A 21,727-nucleotide genomic window follows, 5' to 3' on the forward strand; every position below is an offset into this window, starting at 1 on the left:
GAATGTATAACATGTTCTGAAATTATTTCAAACATCTCAAATTCAGTATTCTACCATCTACTGCAAATAAAATCTTCCTGTATTCCATGTCATCTTCCAATAAATCAAACTAGATGCCTATAATTCATCCTTCACTGACCACTTCAAATGAAAGACCACTTCTTATACAACTTGAGTATATATACACATCTTCAATTCCCTGATACATAATAATCCTCTCTTAATGAGACTCCATCCTCCACCTTGTAACAGAGTGATCTTTCAAAGATGGGACTTTAAGCCACTCCCACCTGTAACCTTTCTGCCAGACAGTTGAATGGCAACCTGATGACCACAAGATAGAGAGACCTAAGCTCCTCAGCGAGGCCCTCCAACCTTTAGCATTCATTTATGATCTAGTCTGTACATGTCAGGGAGGACTCCTCTCCAGTAATACCTAATGACCACTGTTCCTGAGCACATCTTCTTGTCACCTTCTGCAATAGCTTCTGCTTTTCCTCTTTCTCTAGAACACCTTTCTGTACTTTCTTTGATTAGCTAATGCCTACTTATCTTTCACAGCTTCACCTAAACCCTTTATTCTTTATTTTACTTTATTCTAAACCCTCCCTTCACCCCAGGGGCAGCTAAGTGCCATTTTGCTGTTGTCATGCCCTTCTGCACATTATAGTCATAGAATCCCCACACTATACTGATAATGTCTATACGTAACTGTCTCTCCCTGGAATTTGTGTTCCTTAAGGTCAGGAATTATTTTTTGCTGCTTATTGTGCATCTGGGTTAAGCATATCACTGGGCACATGATAATTGCAAAAATCCTAATTCAATTGCACTGAGCAGTAGAATGGGGAAGGTGAAGATGTTTAGGAGAGAAGGAGAGCTCATGTGAATAGGTTTGAGAAGAAGTGGCAGAGGATGGAACAAGGATGATATATTATGGGTTAAACTTGGAATAGAAGTGATACTTTAGCCATGTGCCTATTAGGAAGGAGAAGTAAGATAAAGCCCAATGGAAGTGCTAAGAATGAAGGCAGTTTCAGATTAGAGACTTTATGTTCTTTATTGATACTGATTGTACAGAATGGGTATTTGATGAAGATGACAGCAGTGAAGAAAATACGTGACACATATTTGCTGGGAAAATAAAAGCACATCTTAAATACAAAGACCCTTGAAACATTTTATTCCAAAATGTGACATCTTCTATTGACTCATTTATATACTTGAAATTCTTTTCCGAGGAAAAGTTTTTGAAACCTTTGTCCCATTGTCTCTGCATGTCTGTGCAAATGGTTGTGCCTGAAGATCTTTGCTTTTCTGCCAGGCTGCAGAGTTTCCACAAGGACTGGGATGGGTCATTGTGATATTGCTACTAGTGGAGTCCAGTGAAGCATGACTCATGGCAAGGTTCCCAGCACTGTGAGAAGAATAACTGTAAATCAACTCAAGAAAGGCTGATTTTGTGTTAGTCTCTTGCTTGCAAAGAATAACATAACATTTGGGGAAGAATGTACAACATAGGATCCCATAGTTGGATATTAAAATGACGATGATCTCTACAGCTGGCAAATACTTGCCAGACGTGGTAGCATAGACAGGGATGAATGTGATCCAAGCTATGAAGTAAATAAGCATGCCGAATGTTATGAATTTGGCTTCATTGTAATTCTCAGGTAATTTCCTGCCTTTGAAGGCAAATATGAAACAAATGAAGGCCAGGATGGCAATATAACCCAGCATGGTGCCAAATGCAAGTGTGGATCCCTCCTCACATTCCAGGATAATGACTCTGGGCAAGGACACATTCTCCTCCACAGTAGGTGCTGCAAAGATGAGCCAGAGTGTACAAATGATAACCTGAATACCTGTGCAAGTGAAAATGATGGGGATAGGTTTATAGAGGAACTTCAAGAAGTTCTGCAAGTTGGGATCAAAGCTGAAAGCTAGCAAAATTTTCAGAGACTTCATCAAAATGCAGGAGATGCAGAGGGTAAAGCTCACTCCAAATAGCGTCTGTCTGGTTTTGCATGTGAAGTCTTGAGGCTCTCCGATGAAAAAGCCCGTGCTGGCAAAGTTGAGAAAATGACAAAGCAGGATCACATAGCAGACCACTAATCCCCCGGATGATTTCACAACAGGCGTGTTCAGGTTTCTTGTAAATATTATGCCAATGGCCAAAACAAATATGATTCCCAGGAGGGAGAGGGCCACCAGCAGAAGAGCCAGGGAGTCATTCCAGTTGAGATATTCCACTTCCTTTTCCAAGCACATAGCGCTCCTAACAGGGGCCCAGTGAGTTTCGTTGTTGCATAATACGCAGTGATCCATATCTAAAAGGCAGAGGAGATTCAGTTACACTGCAAACAATTAAACTAGGTGATTATCCACAACTGTCGATGGTGATTGTCCACAGAACCAGTCCTGACTAGAAAACCCAAACAGGTAACTGTCATATTAGTTCTTTAGTAAAATAAAACACACAGAGAAAGAGTAAAGGTGAGGCAAGGGGAAAAGGAAAAAAAAAAGAGAAAGTTATCAGAGATATGAGTTTTTAGGAAATTTATATTTCAGGATAGATGCTAGCATTATATGATATTATTGGAGGCAGTTCAGGGACCTTATTAAGAATAAAGGGTTTGAAATCAGACATAGCTCAAGTCCCTTTCATCTCTCTACCACCTATAATTCCTTGAACAAGCTAACTGAATTTCCTGAGCCTATTTTAAAATCTCTCTTTCTCTCTCAAAAAAAAAAAAAAGACTCTGCCCATTGTGGTACCACATTCAGAGCATTTGTTGCACAAATTAGACTCCATGCTGGGCTATAACAGGTGGGAATGCTGTTATAAATAAGAATGCAGATCCTTCAAAAGCTGAGGCTTTATGGCTGAGTTACCCAAAAGCCTGAAGCTTCTTCCTCAAAGTGAGATAGCATGAGATTATAATCAACAACAGATGAGGAAGAATTGAAGTTTATCCCCAACCCCGGAGATTAATTAATTTGAGCCTCTCACATTGTCAGTGATGAACTTGAACAGTATTTATGTTGATTCTGACAGCAGGGCAACACGAATAATTAATAATTGATGTCAGATGGAGTCTGTGGGAATGGGCTCGCATTTGCTCTCCATTACCACAACATTAAGATGATGGGTTCCAACTGCTTCCAAAAAGCTTTTCCCCAGAGCATCCATCTGGTTACACGCCACAAAAGTAGAAAGTGCCCAGTGTTTTAAACTTTATGTTTTCTTTTCTATATTAACCTTAAAGTGTTTTTGTTTATAAACTTCCTGACCTTTCTAACCTCCTGCTCTTTAAAAATTCTATTTTATTACAAACATACTCTTTGGTTTCTTCTTAACCACAGCTAGTAGAGCCTGCCCTTTCATTTGTTCAGGGAAAGGTCTTGTCCATGCATGAGAGCTGTGTGTTAGAGATGAAGAGACGATGTCCTTTCAGACTACTCTAATTCCATGCTTTTCCTCCAAAATGTCCTCAGTCTTCTACACTTGTGTTTAGAAGCAACTTGCCTTGGTTATCAAAAGATAGCATCCAGATTGGACTTAGAAAGACTCCTGTACCTCTTTATGAGAAATAAACATTACTTTCTTTAAAAAGAAAAAAAAAATTCTTTCACTTGAAAAATAGCTCTGAGGTTGAGATAAATGGCATTTTTTAAGGCAATGACAGAACATAAATATTATAATATTTCTATTGGCATACTCCTCCCTTGAAGGTGATTAAAAAATGAATACATATCTGGGGACTATTCCAGCTCTGGGGTTCTTAGTTTTCATATATGACAATTAGGAATGCTTCAATTAACCAAAGGATGATTTTTTAAAAGAAAGTTTAATGCTGCCGAAAGTGCCGATAGTTCTTCTTAGGGCTCTTAAGGCTGCTGACTTCACTCTTGCATTTTAATAGGTGTATTCTGCTCTGATCCTGTCCAATTGATAAAAATAAGGTTGGCAAACAATCAGTGATTAGCACCTTATCTCTGTTAATAGTGGGCCCTCTTGTTTCTTAGATTCAACTTCTTTTCTCTTGGTAAGACTATTAAGATTTCCAGGCTATGCACAGCTGTTTCTAAACTCTAAGAGCCTTTGGGTTTCTATCATGTTCAATTTAATTAATCTAATATTTACTTATTTGTACTTTCTGTGCCCCATTTACAAATCAAGCATGTCTTGTATGAGGATGGGTACACAGACAAAAACTGACAGAGAACTTGCATTGTTTTAATAGTTATTGATAATGAAGTCTGAATGAGGAAATAATTCTTTACTTCTCTCTTAGAAGTAAAATTATTTTACAACTCTATTATTAGTCATATGCATCTGGTGATATAATAGAGCAAATTCCAAGATAAAATGAAATTTCACAGGAATTTAATCTAGCAGGAACATAGGAAGCTTTTTTTTTTTTAAATCTTTTCAAGTGAAGAAACAAACAAAAATAGAATTCATGTAAAGAAAAATCAGCTTAAGGGCAATAACTCAGATGTGTCACAGTGTGCAGTGACTGCTATTACCTGTCTGATTACTGTAGTGATTTTCAGGGCAGCTCACACATTCATAGCAGCAGATATGTTGACTTCTTGTAGTTTTCTTCATTTCTCCAGGACTGCATTCCTTGGAGCATTTAGATAATGTTTGCTACAATCAAAGTGAAAAGAAATCTCAAATATATTTTTGTAAAAGAATTAACCTTGGCTTAAAGATACATTTACTACAGAAAAATATTCATCTTTTTCATAGCATTAAGTAATTTCTTTTGCTATCTTCAGGTATTTGAACAAGCTTAAAATATATGAAATCCTTCAGATGGAGAAAGAACACAATTTTTGTCCTATTAGTAGTTTCTGTAAGCAAATTATGGAAATTGGCTCTTTCGGACAGTTTCCAAAGAGAGAGAAACACAGTAGTGAAACAGAGGTGAGAAGTCTTTTGTGATGAGAAAGAAAGCTGAAAACCCAGACCCTGCCCCTGCAGGTGCCACAGAGACTAAAACTGACACTATGATTGGGACAGCCTTTCTAAATCTACATATATGTATCTCCTGGCTTTTGTTTTTATAAACTGTAAAACCAGTCCTGCAGGACCTGAAGAGAAGCAATCTAGCTTCTTTTCCCCAGTTTGATCAAACTGCATAAAATCCATTTTTCCTTTTCACATTTTTTGCTTATTTATTAGGTCAGTTGGCAGCTGAATTGGCCCAGCCATAATCCAGCAGATTCCCTGGCTTGGCTATGGCAAACAGTGGTAGAACTGAAGCAAGAGATGATGGTCTGGAAATTTCCAGTCTCATGTTGAATAATTAGCTCTACTATATAAGAAAATAGTAAATTATTAGACTTTGATACTCTTTAGAAAATATTCTTATCATACTGTCCAAGGGTTATATATCCAGTCTCACTCTAAAAATGAAATAAAACAAGAAAAAATAAACCCAAACAATAGAATAAATATTCTATGCTTAAAGCTATTGTATGTTAGTTAAAAAGACAAGCTAAAGTAAATAAAGAATATTTAAATCATACTGATAATTTAGGTTATAATTCTGTATGTTGCAACATGAATCATAAGCAGCATTCTAGTCTTATGGAATCCTTTACTTCTGATTCAATCATTCTTTGCCCTTCAGATTATGATATAATTTTTCATTCAGAATCCTTTTCTCATAGCACATCTTATGACATACATATGTGTCATCATTTAACTTTTCCCTTAGCAAGTCAAGCAGAATGGTTAACTGAGGTTTTCTCAAGATTCTCTAAAGGGTTATTGCTGAGTCTGAAACACTGTCAGAATATTAAGCCAACCAGTCTTTTCTCTGGAAGGTGAATAAAATCTGGGACTGAGAGAAAAGTTGGCAAGATACAGTAGCCCAGTGTCTACCAGCACTGGCTTTCTTTTTCTCAATAAAATTATCCCAGGAGAGTTTTCATTAGTAAATAGATATGCCTTGAAGATTTCCCAGGACAAACTTTTTAATCTGAGCTGTCCACTCTCCTGGAGGATGCTCAGAGGAAACAAAGGAATTTAACTATTAGATAAGGCCAGGCGTCATTAAGGGGATAAAAGTGCCGTCTCCCTCCCTAGCAACATAGTCCTTTCTCTCCCTCCACATCAAGAGACAGCAAAGACATTGCAAAGTCTGATAGGATAGCTCTGGGATAATAGTAGATTTAGATTGTCTGATAATTTGAACTATGAATTTTGGTGAATTATCAGAAATTTTGATTCACCATCTAGCCTGGAAATTGACAAGTAGATCTTGAAACCTGACCAAATGATCTAAGGTACTGTTGGTTTTTGCTATGTCCTTGAGATATGGATGGGTGTCTTCATCAGCAAGGAAGGTGTGTCCCTCTTCTCACAGTGGTCAGCCCTTCAATTTAGTCACTAAAAGCCTCTCCCAGTTTCCTGCATTCTACCAGTTCCCCCTTAATGTGTATCTTGCTTATAGAATCTGGAAATAAGTCTTGGTGACAATCAAAATCAGTGCTTTTTGCAAAAATTGTTAGAGAATCCTCTTTATTCAATAAGAAAGTGAGTTATAATGTTTTTGAGGATTCTGTATGAGTTCCAGTGTTTAGCAGAGGTCTGGGTTCATGATGTAGCTGCAAGAATGACGGCCGTGATAATGAAGTTGACATTTGAACAGTAAAACAAGGGTTATATTTCTGACTTCCAAGGAAAAAGTATTTTGCGTCATTGAAACTTCTGGTCGTAGCAATTTGATTAAGGGAAAAGATTTATAGCATTATTCAACTAATTCTTTCATCTACTAAACCTTTGTTAAGTGCCTATTTTATGTCAGGAATTGTTCTAATTGTTGGAGCCACAGTATGGAATGAGACAGAAATCCCTTCTCTTATAGACTTTTGGTCCTAGTCAACAAGGACAATAAACAAGATTAAAAAAAAATAAGCAAAATGTACAGAATGAGACAGTGATAAGTGCTAAGGAGAAAAGGGAAGAGAGGATAGCCAGAAGCAGGAGGTTGGCATTGCGATTTCTTTTGTGGTACTGGGAACCAAACTGAGGATATGAGGATATATACATTCTGGGTGTGTGTTCTACTACTGAGCTATATCCCCAGCTCAGATGGTGCAATTTTAAATAGGGTGTCCAGGAAAGGCCATAATGAGAAGGTGACTTTTCAGAAAAGAGAAAGGAAGTGAAATAGTTAACCATATGGATGTCAGAGAAAATTATCAGAGGCAAAGGAAATAGCAAGTACAAAGCCCTTGTACTAGGAGAAGGAAACAGGGCAGGAGTTTTGTGGAACTGTACAAGGGGTCTAGACCAAAGGGAGTATAACAGGAGATGAGGTTGGGGAGGACTTGGGGCAGGGTCATGTAGTATTTTTAAAGAGACTAGCTTTTACCTTCAGAGAAATGCAATTCCATGAAAGTGTTCTAAGCAAAGTACTGTGTGTGCGTGTGTGTGTGTGTGTTTCTGGGAATCAAACTCAGGTCCTGTGCTGACTGGGCAAGTGCACTACTGCTGGGCCATATCCCCAAACCCGAAGCATTATCATTTACAGAATCACCATGTTTTAAAAACAGACTGAAGCAGGTCAGAGTGAAGACAGACAGCAGTGAGAAACTTTGCTACAAAAACCTGGGTGAGAAATGGTTGTAGCTTAGAGCAAGGTATCAGCAGCAATAGAATTAGGAGTCAAATGTGGTTATATTCTAGACACGTTCTGAAAATTAAACTTTCATTGGATATGGAGTGTGTCAGAAAGAGAGGTGACCAAGAGCCCAGCAACTTAATAAAAGAGAGTTGCCATTTACTGAGATGAGGTAGATTTGGAAAATAATATTAAGAGTTCTGTTTTAGAGATATTAAAGCTAAAATGAACAATAAAGATCCAGTTAAAGGTGTCAGTTAGGCAGTTGGGCATTTATTTGGGTCAAAAGTCAGAAAACTAAAATCTAGGAGTCATCAACCTTCTATATAATGACATTATTTTTGGCCACAAGCTAGTCAGATCACTAAGGAAAAGTATTAACAGAGAAGAGTAATTCTGAGCCCTGGTCATTCTAGTGTTGAGTAGGAAGGATGAGGAACCAGCAAAGGAGACTAAGAAGTAGTGGGCCAGAGACATAGAAGAAAACCAAGGAGTGGGATGTAAACTAGACAGAAACCATTTTGATGGATCAGAGATAGTTAAGCAAAAGAATGGGAGGAGAGAAATTTGGCCAGTGAATATATTAATCACTTCAAGGAATTTTGATGAAAGAGAAATCCAGGAATGGGTAGTGTGTACAGGAGAACATGGAAGGAATCTATAGAGTTTGTTTCTTTTTTTAATATGGGAGAAAACATAATGGCATATTTATATCATCATGGAAATAATACTGAGGAAAGAATAATTGAGGATGCAGGAGACAATATAAAATTACCAGAGCAAGATGTGGCAATAAGTGAAGGGGATGGGGCCTAGATATGAAATGAAGCATCTGGCTTCAGCTAGTAACCCTTGGTGCCACCATAATGCCAGGTAGAAGATGGGGATATGGGCACAGATGAGCTACAGGGGGATGTGGAGCACTTTTCCAATAGGCTCGGTTTTGTTGGTAGAATAGAAAGAAGGAATAATTGAAAATGAGAATGAAAAGGATCTATTGATGTCAGAGGAAAGAAGAAAAAGCAAAATAGCTATCCAGCAAATTAACCGGCAAGGCCACAGTGTGAATGCTGTCAGCAGTAAGGCTCTCTGGAGGTTGGATATCATGAATTTAAAGGTGAGACCTGTGAACAAATATGTCTTTTTTCCTTCTCTTTCTGCTTTCATTTTCTGTGCCAAGCTCAGTCGCATAGGAGCAATTCTGATTAGGCGGAATAGTTAATTTAAAAAAAAAAATGGTATTTTGATCCAATCAGTATAGGTAAGGAGATTGAGAGTATATACAAGAAAGTGTTACACTAGATGACCTCAGAATTTAAGGAGGGAATGAGGGGACAGTGAACAGAAAGGAGGATCATGAGAGGTCCTGGTGAGGTCAAGGGCTTTTCAGGTTGAGGTACCAATTGATTAGAATGCTACAAAGCAGTCTAAAGAAAAATTACCTTAAGATTCTTGAATTCATTTTTTGCTTCCTGGTTTGGGATGATGAAGACATCATTCTGTAGGTCGTATTCTGCCATCTTGGCGATGGTCATGTGGCCGTTGATCTCTTTCCAGAGCACAACATCATATCCAATATTCAAGTCCCCATGAGCGTCAAAATGAAAAGAATTCCCTCCATCAGTGAATATCACATTTTTCAGCACATTAAGTAGCTGTAAAAAATAAAAACAGAAACAAATGCTGAACATGAACATTGTAAGTAGACCCGTTATCCCAATTACAACACTGCATCATAAGGAGTATCACTTAAAAATGAGAAATAAAGAAGATTCCATATCACTGAGTAGGACATTCTTAACCATTTGGCAACAATTTAAGAATGAATTCCACTTGGTTTCTGGTCCCATCTCTGCCAAAGTTTTGCTATGTGGATTTGAAAAAAACAAGTTAGTTTCTATGGTGGTAGATACTGCAGCCTATAAAGTCGAAATCTGAGAATTTCAGAACAGATCGTCTGGAGCGGATGCATGGCCTCTAATTCTGGTTCTACTCCCCATTAGTGGCGAGATCTTGACAGTTGCAATTACTTTCTGACTTATCATTTCTAATTATTCTTAGGTTTGTGTCTAGTGTATAGTAAATAATCTCTAAATTCTATTTTAAAATTTAATTTATAAAATGATTTTTTTTTTTAACCAGAGAGGAAAGAAAAATTACTTGCCCTGCTATCCAATTTGTATAGTGAAAACTGATATATATCAGAACAGGAAACTAGAACAGGAAAAAATGTTTTGCTGACATAGTAGCCACACTGAGCTCATGCTGCAAGGGAAGAACACTAGAGTTGAATGTAGAAGAATAGGTTACGGTTCTGGCTCCATCACTAACTTGCTAGATAAGCACAGCTAAGTAAATGCCCTCTCTAAAGATATTCATTATGGTCCATTCATGTTGGATTGGAAATCTATGGAATGAGGCAGAAATTATTCTATCTGAATAGAACTATTCTATTCACTTTGGATCTTTTTAATATTTCATTTTTTTGATTAATGGAATATAAGAAAATCAAGTTAGATTTCAAGGTAAATGTATTAGCTATGATAGTCATGTCCACGATCAAATGTCACTTCACCAAAATACCTGTGTATTGATTTTATTTTGTGTTCCTACAGATTTACTACTTTTTTTGGTGAATGTAAATTTATTTCTTTAAATAAGCAGGGTATCAGATATAATATGGTAGAACTAACCAAAAATATTTTTATTTGAGAATTGCTTGGAAAAAAAATGAAATAGACAAAATGAAGGAATAAGTAAGGATTTGCTTTTAGTGTTTTCATGTCTACCTGTGTACTGGTTTTAATTCTGTTCTTTCCTTAAACAATATGCACAAGTAAGTCCTGGTAATTCAGTTCTTTAGGGAGCATATCCTCTTCCAGTTTCATGTTTGAACTATAATTTCCATCTGTTTTTTTTCCCTGTATTTAATTAGGCTTTCCAGGGTAAAGTTCTGACATATGTATGTTCTGTAAATAATGATAACATTGTGTAATGTAAATATAAACTTGCACAATTTTATGCTTGTTCTTACAGGAAAGAGGATAAAGGCAAATAAAACAGTACACTCATTTCTCATTAAATATGATAGAACATTTGCTTTGGATCAAGATGAATTTTGAACATTAACAGTCCAGTTATTAAACTATTAAATGTTTTTTCTATCATTTATTAATTTCTTTTTTTATGGAAACTCTGAACTTCACTGTGAACTGACATTACAGAATTAAAAGACTAGGAATGGCATTTTAATTATTATATAACTCACCTCTGTATGGTAATATCCTGCTTTTAAGAACATAAGGCCAGTAGGCCACATTGACTAAGGTGTTATGGTTGATCCTGTGTCCATTTCCCTGTCTGCCCTGATATCTGCTTCATCTTCATAATTAAGCTTTTTTGTGGAAAGAGGTATCTATGTGACCAAATTAAGAAAAGCAGAGGAAGTAGCCTTACATTTTTCTCTTGTGCTCGAATTGAGTCTTTTATTATTATTATTATTATTATTATTATTATTATTAATTTTTTTTGGTGAAGTTCTCTGTGACATAATAGAAAGCACACTGAACTAAGCCATGATAATTTCACTGCTAACTGTTAGTGACCATGGGACAGAACTTTATTCTGGAAGTTCCCTTCATCTTTATATTGCTCTAAGACTTGGTCTCCAGTAACAGGTCCTCTCACTACTTCTTTAAGATGGAGATTAAAGAATGAGTCCTGTAGACCTCCCCTAATATTATAAAGATTAGAGATGATAGATATCAGTACTTAGAACCATAAGACTTAAATTGTTAGTTGTTACTATCCTTACCACTGCAAAATCACTCTCACATCTCTCCTAACCTCAAGACTCATATGCGACCATCATGGCTACACTGCATATCTCATAAGTTCTTCAAATTCAATGTCTTCAAAATGAAATGCTTAATATTCTTCTCCCCACCAGACCTCCACTTTCCTCCATTCCCATTTCATCAAATGGCATCAGTTGCCCAAATTGGGAATCATTTGCAATGTCTTTGCTGCTCTCTGTCTGTCATCTTTTACATTCAGTGTATCTCCAAATGCTCTTCAACTGTCTTTTTAAATATCCACGTATATATGTCTCCATCCTATTGTCACACCTGTAGAACAAGGCATTCTTATGCTTGGATTATCAAATTGTTTCTTTCCTTCTTCTAATCTTGTGTTCCTTTAATCAATTCACACAGCAGTTGGGATGCTTTTTCTACAATTGGAAAATAGATCATATCACCCTCATGCATAAAAATACCTTTAATGGGCACCTTTTTGCTCTCTATAGTCCAAAACATTAAACACAGTTTGCAAACATTCTACTTGAAGGATGGTCAGTAGTATCAACATCCCCTGAGAGATTGTTAGAAATGCAGGCTTTTGGGTCCCTTTATAGAACTACTGAATTAACATCTGTATAATATGATTTCCAGGTAATTCAACTGCACTTTAAAATCCAAGAAATCCTGATTGACAGGGTGCATTAATGTGCCCTTAATGAACCCTTCCAGTCTCATGCTGTGCTTTCTCTCCTGTCTGGGACTCTGCTGAAGTGTTTCTTTCCAACCTATCCATTGCATTCACCATAGATGTCATATTTGAGAATGTTCTCTGAATGCTTATACTGGACTAACTGGTTCAATGATATGTTTCTCTGCCATCTCATGTTTATATGAACTGTTGTAATGAATTAGTCTGCATTGTGAGGTAAGCACTCTACCAACTGAGCCATACCCCTAGTCCCCCATTAGTCTGCATTGTAATCGGCTCTATAATCATTTGATTTTATCCCACACTAGATAGATTAAGGAGAAAATTCTGTATTGTTCTCCAGGATCTATATCCTCAGCACTCAACAGAATGCCCAGAACGCTGAGACAACCAACAAATATTTGCTAAATAAACATGACTATTGGACATTCTGTCACCTCACATATACCACTTACTACTTTATATACAATCAGAAGTAAAAGAAAACCAAATCATTAGTCATAACAAGGAAATGGTATCCTCACACACATGAGAAGAGCATTAAAAATCTGTTGAAGTCCCACCATTATGTATGACTATATTGCTCTGAAAAGACATTTAAAAAATCTATTGAAGTAAAACAAATATGACTTTGCTGTCCCTGATTACTGCTACAGATATCTCCAAATATAGAGCCAAAGTAAATACCACCCTCAAACGGTAAGAAAAACTAACCTCTTACAATTATCTGAATCTAAAATGTCCTTTAAATATTAGTGAATTTTGCTAAGATAAAGTAATCCTTAGGGATTTATCCTTGATTAGGGATCTTAAATGTTGATGATCTTTTGAATTTGCTATCTATGAAGATTTCTTCATAAAACAACAATTGTTTGTGTCATTTGTCCTACTGAATCTGGCATTGACCAGATGCGGCTCACTCACATCATGATCAAAGGAGCAAGTCACCCTCTAATTCTCCTTTTAAATATGCTTCTGTTTGTTTCTAGATTAATAGGTTTTTTTTTGGGGGGGGGCATCAAGAATGACCCTAGAATCCTAGTGTTTAAATAAAACATTTTAGAAGATTTGAATTATACTTTCTGAAGTTTTTATTCAAAATGTTGGAGATATAGTCCTGATTTAAAATACTTTCCCAGATTTTCCCGAACTATTTAGCAGAACTTGGAGCTTATTTTTGTGAGTGATTAAATTACAAGTGACAGATCTACCAGTGTAGCTCAGTGGTAGAGCACATGCTTGGACCTGGGCTCAATTCCCAACACCAAAAGAAAAATAAGTAAAAATAATTAAAATAAAAATAACCTTTTCTGGATATGCATTTATATGATCAAAAAATGAATGTTATTCTCTTTTACTTTCTTTTCTCTTACAAATCTAAAATACCTGTATTTTGTGATATTCTGCCTCAAGACATATAGACATGGCTCTAAGTACCCATTATTGAGAGACTTGTTTCTAAGGAGCAAAACTTATCATCATTAACAGAGGCAATTTACTTTTAAGTGCTTTGTTCATGGACATTTAAGGAAACTGGAGGTATTTGGATTCTAAACCACCATCGACACAGTGAAAAACAAAGAGTATGAAATCAGAAGACCCATATCGGAGTTACATTTATGGTACTGCCTAGCTTAATTTCCTTACCATAATATTTCCATAATATAGGTGGAGCATCTCTGATCTGAAAATCTGGAATTCAAAGTACTACAAAATATAAAATTTTTGAGCACCAACATGATAACACAAATAAAAAAAAATCCACACCTGACCATGAAGTTATAATGCAGGTGCACATAAAATTACCTTCAGGCAATGTATATAAAGCATATTTAAAAATAAAAGAATTTCACATTTAGACTTGGAGCCAATCCCCAAGATATCTCATTATGCATATGAAAATATTCCAAAATCTCAAATACTCCCAAATCTGAAGCCCTTGTGGTACCAAGAAATTCAGGTAAGGTGTACGCCACTGTATTTAGCAATAATGAAAAGGATCATTAAATTTGTCTGGTCTAATTCTTGTTTTTCAGAGTATTAAAAGCAATAATTTATAGGAGACATTGAAAAATCCTTAAGCTCAAGCACTATCAATAGAATCTTTCTGGAAAATATAAAAAACAAAACTTTGGTGGGTCAGTAGCAGGTGAGGGTAAAACATAATTCTATCCTCTTTAAGAATAAAAAACCAACATAGAAATGCAGGTTTTTCAAACACTAGTGGTTTCTACATATAGAAGGAATAAGACTAAGAGCAGTTGATATAAATCTTTGCAACATGAGGTAAGGAAATAAATGATAGCAGGGGTATTTTCTTGAATGTGTGAGTTAGTACCTCCCATGGTTGAAAGGCGTTGGGGTTCTGACAGTCTCGAGCTTGGCACAGATCTCGAATGGCATAGCCAAGGGCAAACACGGCAAGCTGAATACTATGTATGAGTCCTGGCTCAGTATAATGCCAGAGGAAGTCATTTCTCATGAAGAAGTTCCTTTTTACATCTTCCTTAACCTTGTAGGTTAAAGTCCCCTGAGAACGGTTGGAAATGCATTGACTCAAATCACTGTCTTTGACATGCTCACAGTCAGAAAAAAGGATGGCATATTCACGCAGAGGTTTGTTATTGTCATTAGGATACGTGTGCAGGGTTTGAAGAAAGGCATGGAAAGAGGATATATTCCCTCTTCTAAAAGTAAACCCCACAACTTTGCCAAGCTTTTTAACATTAGGAATAGTGATAATCTTGGTGGCAGTTGACCAATTATCACTAGCAATCCAGATCTTATGTATATTCCTTTCAATGGCTTTATTGAAGAGATTGAAAACATGGAATCTCCTCAGAAATACCACAATGACATTAACCTGGGCCTCGGCAATGATTTTCTCTAGTGTCTGATTGATCCTGACTTCGATGGTGTTATCAGAGAGGAAGGCTGGGAAAACCTCTTTGAAGGCTATGCACACATTATTTGCTGCAGCCTGAATTGCAAAAGTGTCCAGAGCCAATCGTCCATAGTCATCATCTGTGGTTATGATGCCAATCCAGTTCCATCCAGATTTCTGAATCAGCTGGGCCATTGCTTTAGTTTGATAGAAGTCACTGGGTACAGTCCGTAAAAATGAAGGAAAGCGAATTTTGTCACTTAGGATTTCTGCAGTTGATTCATAACTCACCTGGAAATGGACAGAATCTTTTAGTTATACTGTCAATGAAATCCAGGTGGCTGTTCGTAGGGGTGTTTTTTACTTTGATTTTTGTAAGTTTCCATAGCCTTTCCCTAAATTCTTTGGTCTTTTCTATCTTGTCCTTTCAATGAATTCCTACTCTATAAGGACACTTAGCACCGAAGAATGGGTTAGTGTCACTGCTCTCTAATAATTTCATATTGTATGTAGCATAATCCCTTCAAGACTTCAGGCTCTAAGATTTACATCTACGTCACTATATCTGCCTATATCTATATCTTTGGCCAGGGCCAACACCAAGTTATTTAAAAAGCTTAGAGGTAAATTCAGGTAAAATGTAGTCAGCCAAAGAAGCAAAATGCATTTCGGGATGTCAGCACATGCAAAATTCTATTTAATCCACAACCTTTTTTCTTTCTTTCTTTTTTTAACTATTATTTGAGGTAAAATCATCCAGTGAGGTAAACATCTAGTCCAGGGGCAAGCAAACTTTTCTGTAAAGGGGTAGAAATAAAATGTTTTGAGTTTTTTGTCAACACAGTGTCTCAGTCTTATATTCTTTGCTGTAATTTTTTTTTTTTGTTACAACCTTTTAAAGACTGTAAAAACCATTCTCAGATTGACAGCCATATTTGATATGTAATCTGTGGCTCTCTGACCTCTTATTAGGTCAAGTAAGTGTCAGAATTTTGGGAGTCCTATCTGATGTGGGTAAAGTTTTGCTTGATGATTTTATTTGCTTTGGTGATTTTATTTTAGGGAAAATTATTACCTTCTATAGCTGGAACAGCACCAGGGCACTTACCTTACTGCTTAACAGCAGCATATGGTAAAATAGTAAGAAAATGTAGGCTTTAATAAAATGTCAGAATCTTGGCTTCAATAAACTTAGGAAAATTACTAGACATTTTTTTACTTATTGTAAAAGTATAAGATTCCTCCTCCTCCTCTTCCTCCTCCTTTTTTTACTTGTATATGGATACAATGCTTTACTTTATTTTTATGTGGTGTTGAGGATCAAACCCAGTGCTTAACTCCTGCTAGGCAAGTGCTCTACCACTGAGCTACAACTCCAGCTCCAAATTATAGGATTCTTGTTAAATTTAAATGGACATTAATCACTATCAGTGGGCTCCCTTTTCTTTTGTGCTGTTTATCATGGAATTCACATTTTTTTTCTGCACCAAGTTTTTTTTTTCCCCTTAGTTATATACAAAGTATATTCACATCAATTTGTGTCTTCATACATGTACTTTGGATAATGATGACCATCACATTCCACCATCATTTCAAACCCCATACCCCCCTTTTCCCTCCCACCCCTCTGCCCTATCTAGAATTTGTCTATTCCTCCCATGCTCCCCCTCCCTACCCCACTATGAATCAGCCTCCTTATATCAGAGAAAACATTCGGCATTTTTTTTTTGGGGGGGATTGGCTAACTTCACTTAGCATTATCCATCCATTTACCTGCAAATGCCATAATTTTATTCTCTTTTATTGCTGAGTAATATGGAATTCACATTTTTACTTTTGCCAATAGTTTTGAAAGTAGTCTATTTGTCACCTATGCAGCATTGTACATTATAGGAATTTTGAGCCCAAACCTGTATCTTATATGTTTGTAGATGATTCTTTGTGTTTTGTCATTTTGCATTCAAATTTGTTATTGCCAATTTCACTAAGGTATGATATAATGGATATCTTCATTAATTATTAATAAATAAATGTATTATTTATTGTGCATTCAAAAAGTTATATATTTTGAATTATTATGCACATTCATTATAATATACACACATATACATATATATTTTATCTGCTCATTTCTATCAAATTATCACTTCTTGGTAATCTGACCGTAAGCCTTTTTCTTTCTAACTTTTGGCTTCTAATGTTCTCTGAACTTAGAAAGCACTAACCTTTCCAAGGCATTCCAAAGAACACAAAGAGAGTTCCAAAGTGTTGCAATATGAAGATAAGTGGGCTCAAAATGAAAGCCAAGGGGACTTGATTGACCTTGAGTAATGTGCAAGAGTTGATAATCTGTTTTGGTCTTTCCAAGACCTGTTTGCTTACTCCATATTATTGGCTTGCATTCCAGGGAGATAATTAGGTCTACTGACTCTACTCAGAGTCTTTCCATCATATTCAGAACAAGATGCAAATCATATCAAGATCCTACATGACCAGCCCTGCCCTTCTCTACAAATGCATCCCTTCCTATTCTTTCTGCTTAACTGCTCTAGGCACAGCGACCTTTTTGCTGTTCTTCTACTTTTGCACTTGGTACTTTCTCAACTAGATACTCTCTTCTCCTCCTCCAAATTCCTTTCTCATTTAAATTTGAATATTTAAATATCACTTCCTCTAGAAGTCTTCCATTACCCCCATAGCTCCTTACTGGGCACCCAATGGATACTATTAGGGAAGCAGGGCAGTAGAATCCCTTAGAGGTATGTGTCTTATCCAGATCAAGGTAAAATTGTCAAAAATTGACCTGACTGATATAAAAACAGCTCCCTTAGTAGTTTTCCCAGTTTATCCTAATTCTTTCATAATAACAAACATGATCCAAACTAGTGAATAGAAGTAGAACAAAATGTACCTGTGGAATGAGCTGTAGGTTCAACATTCTGGAGACTGCCATGGTTATTTCTGAGTAGCCAGCACCTATGACAGCCTTAACCCTTGGCATGTAGTTCGAATAGTCACACTGAAACTCCACAGTTTCTCTAGAGCAGTTGAACTTAGAAAGAAACCTCAGCGTGGCTGCCATTGCCGCGGTAACTTCGGTACAAGTGTCATAGATTTCATACCCCAGTTTGACTCCCGATAATAGTGTTGAATTGTTGATCATCTCAATGCTGTGTATCATGGCAAGCGTTTGAAGAAAAGCTGATACTTCAAAGCTGTTGAGAAACAAGTACTTTTGAAATCAAAACACAGTTCTCCTACAGGTATGATGAGATCCTTTTTTTTTCCCCCATCTCTGTCTATAACAGACAATTTTTGGATAAGTGAAGCTTACCTCTTGAAGGGTCTAACTTTATGTTAATTCAACTTTTAATGGAAACCTTTAAAAAGGACAATGTTGGAAACCAGAGTTTCTTAAATAGAATATAAGATACAGGATTTAATGATTTCTTGATGAATAGAGTTAAATATTCTGCAGTATAAAGTGTCTTACTTTTGTTGATTTTTGTGGCTAGGTATAAATATTTTATTGCTGTCAAAATAGTTGCTTGTTAGTCTAAACACCCAGTTTTGGGGTTTTAAATACTCATCAGTTATAGTTGGAAATTAGATGAATAAGACTCTTAAGAATTGTACTTAAGCCCTTACATCCCTTTATTCTATGTAGAGGACACCTATAAAATTTTATATGACACTTTCAAAATTGCTGGATTTGTTTTTATAGGTGTTCTATATATAGGACGATAGGTCATAATAGTTAATCAGGCACTGGATAAAAGCCTAACAGCCTTCTAGACAAAGTGCCCTGATTAAGTTCAGAGAGAGCTATTTCCACAGCCTGACAATAATAATCACAATTTGTGATTATTCCAGAGTCCTGAGTTGTTTAGTAGTGATTTCATTCACTGATACTTCATCTACAAATGATTACAAGTAGTATCTAGTACATAATAAAATTTCATTGGGTGTTTTTTAATGAAAAAAGAGATGTTATTGTTTAAAATTTTGATATTCTAAAGTTTTTATATTATAACTTATAACAAAGTTTCTCTATTGTTATAAGTTATAATAAGTTAAACATTTTAGGCCTTACTGTTTGTCATTGTGGACTATCTAAACATGAGGTTTAGAAAATCAGCATTATAATTTTTACTTAGAAAAAGAAACAAGGAGGAGAGAAAGAATAATAAAAGATTGTGTGATAATTAAATTGCTTAGTATTTTCAGAGTTCCCTACATGAGTTGAACCTCTTTGATATTTTACCTTGGTATCTATCCCTAGTGCCTAGAACAGAACCTAGGCAATGTACATACACTTAATAAGTAGCGGTTCAGTGTTTAAGGAGAACTGGTACTCTTGATGAATGACAATATGGTAGAAGATTTTTAATTCAGGGATTTTTCTTTCCCCCAGATCACTTTTTTCAGATCAAATGACTCTTTAGTGTTCTCCATTAATTGTCATCCTACAATTGTGAGCCTCTGACTGTAGTCATTCTTTGGTTGCCAATGAACAGCTCTGGAAATCTTCATGAATTATTTTGTTCCATTCCCTGGAATTCCTGCTTGTCAGTTGTGATGACAATAACAGAGTACCCAAATTTCTGGAGAGAATGTCGGGAAGGAATCTTAGAGTGACATGGGATCACATTTATCTGAAAGCATTCTTTGAGGGCTTGGTCAGTACTTACAAATAAAAAAAAAAAAAACAAGCAGAAAAAAAAGAGAAGATTAAACTTACATCAAGACAGAATCAGAATTTTATAGTTAACTGAGAATTTTATAGTTAAAGAAATGATGGTTTCTTTAACTATATTGGTTGTCATAACAATCCTAACTGGTGTTACCTGGCCCTCAGAGGTTACCAGGCTCTTATTTTACAGATGAGAAAATAGAAACAGGAAGTCAAAGAGTTTAAGTGATTTGCCTAAATTCACAAAATTATTTTATACTAAAACTGAAACTAGAACTCAACTATCCTGGTCTCCTTAAAGAAAATGCACCTGTAGCACCCTCCACTAAGCTTTGCTTTTACACATTGTACTGTATTGAATGTCATTTCAGTAACTAAGCTTCACAATATAACCTGCTCATCAAGAAAAAAGTGACAACTTAAGGAGGGTCATAATTTATCATGGAAGAATTAGATTATTTCAAGAATTAAATGAACACAGTGCTGACAAAAATGTTAGTGTGAGAAAAATGTAAACATAGTCTATTTTAAATAAAACATTAAATAATAAATCCATGTACTAAACAGAGTATAAGCTGTGGGTGATAGGTATACAAATGTGCTGTGTTCACTTGTGGTGAAGTAGAGACTACAATGTCTTTTCAAGGACCTCAGGGATTATTTTTTAAAAGCACAATCCAAGAAATGCATTAATGCAAAGCATTTGTTGCCTCTGCACTTGGATATTGTTTGATTACAAGCAGAGGGCCAATAAACCTCTCTTTCAAGCCAATATTGCAAGACTAACCACGTGCAATTTGAAAACATATATATGAGTTCGAATGATATTAAAATAATTCAGATGTTAGTGTAAGCAAAGAGATGACATGATCTGGTCTCCTGGCATGATCTTGAAACCTGTGCTTTTTGAAGATTTACTCACCCAACACACTTCTGGAATTGTGGTCGTCTGGGCTGATCTTCTGAGGACAACATTTTTTCATGAATGGCGAACAAACCTCCAATCATGATATGTCCTGGAGAAGTGACAGCCACAAAGTCATCAGGAGTTTGACAAGGTTGGGAAGGAGCAAGAATAGCCATGAAGCAGGTAATTAGTATCATTAATAATGCCATGATGCTATCTCATTTGCTCAGTCCATGAGAGTTTTTAGGAATCATTAAGCTCACAGAGTGCCAACAGCTTGGTTCCCACGTCACTAATAAACACCTTGCAAGGTATAAGACACTATCAAGGCCAGAAGCATTCAATACTCAGGTACTTGATGATAGTAAAAACAGTTCTTGCACCAATAAGAACATATTGGACTCTAACAGTCTCCAATGTTGGAGACACATGATAGCAGACATGTGATAGCTAGGTAAAAGCTGATATAATCATAAACAAAGGTTTCTCTGTAATGGTATTTTTTTTTCTGCATTGATATGTCAAGGGATATGAGTCATATTGGCATTTCTTTTCAGGCAGGATAAGAATCTTCTGGAAGAAGCATTTTGGGAAAGTTTTCCCGCTTAAAAAATGGACAGCTCTGCACTTCCAAAGGCATCATAGTCAAAGCACAAAGGACTCAGTTTATCAGCTGTTTAGGAAAAAAAAATACCCTGCTTTTATTTTTTTTTCTCTATTTAAAATAATGAAATTAAACTGAATTTAGGTTTTTATCACTTCTTGTTTACATGTGTTGGAGATAAATAGCTTTTGTGGTGATGGGCTTGTCTGATAGTGTTTTGCTTTGAACAAGAAAGATCTGTCATTGACATTTTCAACATTGTACAATTTTGTTTTTATAAATTTGTGACTAATTTCAAGCTACAGGTTCTGAATGCTTAGGAATCTGAACCAAAATGATTTGATGGATATCTTTTGGAATTTAACAGAAAATAGATAAACCTTGGTAATTTAGGTACTATTGAGATAAATGTTTAAAGTTCTTAAATTTATTCTTCAAAATCAATCTTTTAAAAATATTTGCTTAAAAGAAATATCTCCTGGGAAAG

At 35.9% G+C, this 21,727-nt stretch overlaps 1 protein-coding gene across 1 annotated transcript; it reads right to left on the reverse strand.

The window, feature by feature from the left end:
* Positions 1 to 1,108: 1,108 nt before the first annotated feature.
* Positions 1,109 to 20,886, reverse strand: Gprc6a (G protein-coupled receptor class C group 6 member A). Its single transcript, XM_046426442.2, has 6 exons — positions 20,652 to 20,886; positions 17,948 to 18,251; positions 14,491 to 15,327; positions 9,086 to 9,298; positions 4,534 to 4,657; positions 1,109 to 2,330 (listed from the first exon to the last, which is right to left on the reverse strand). Exons 1-6 carry the CDS (start codon positions 20,843 to 20,845, stop codon positions 1,216 to 1,218), a joined length of 2,787 nt encoding a protein of 928 aa, XP_046282398.1. The 5' UTR covers positions 20,846 to 20,886; the 3' UTR covers positions 1,109 to 1,215.
* Between the last annotated feature and the right edge of the window lie 841 nt (positions 20,887 to 21,727).

Source organism: Marmota monax, unplaced genomic scaffold, assembly GCF_021218885.2.
Source record: "Marmota monax isolate L192 unplaced genomic scaffold, Marmota_monax_Labrador192_F-V1.1 WCK01_AAM20220418_F8-fsc00174, whole genome shotgun sequence".
NCBI lineage: Eukaryota > Metazoa > Chordata > Mammalia > Rodentia > Sciuridae > Marmota > Marmota monax.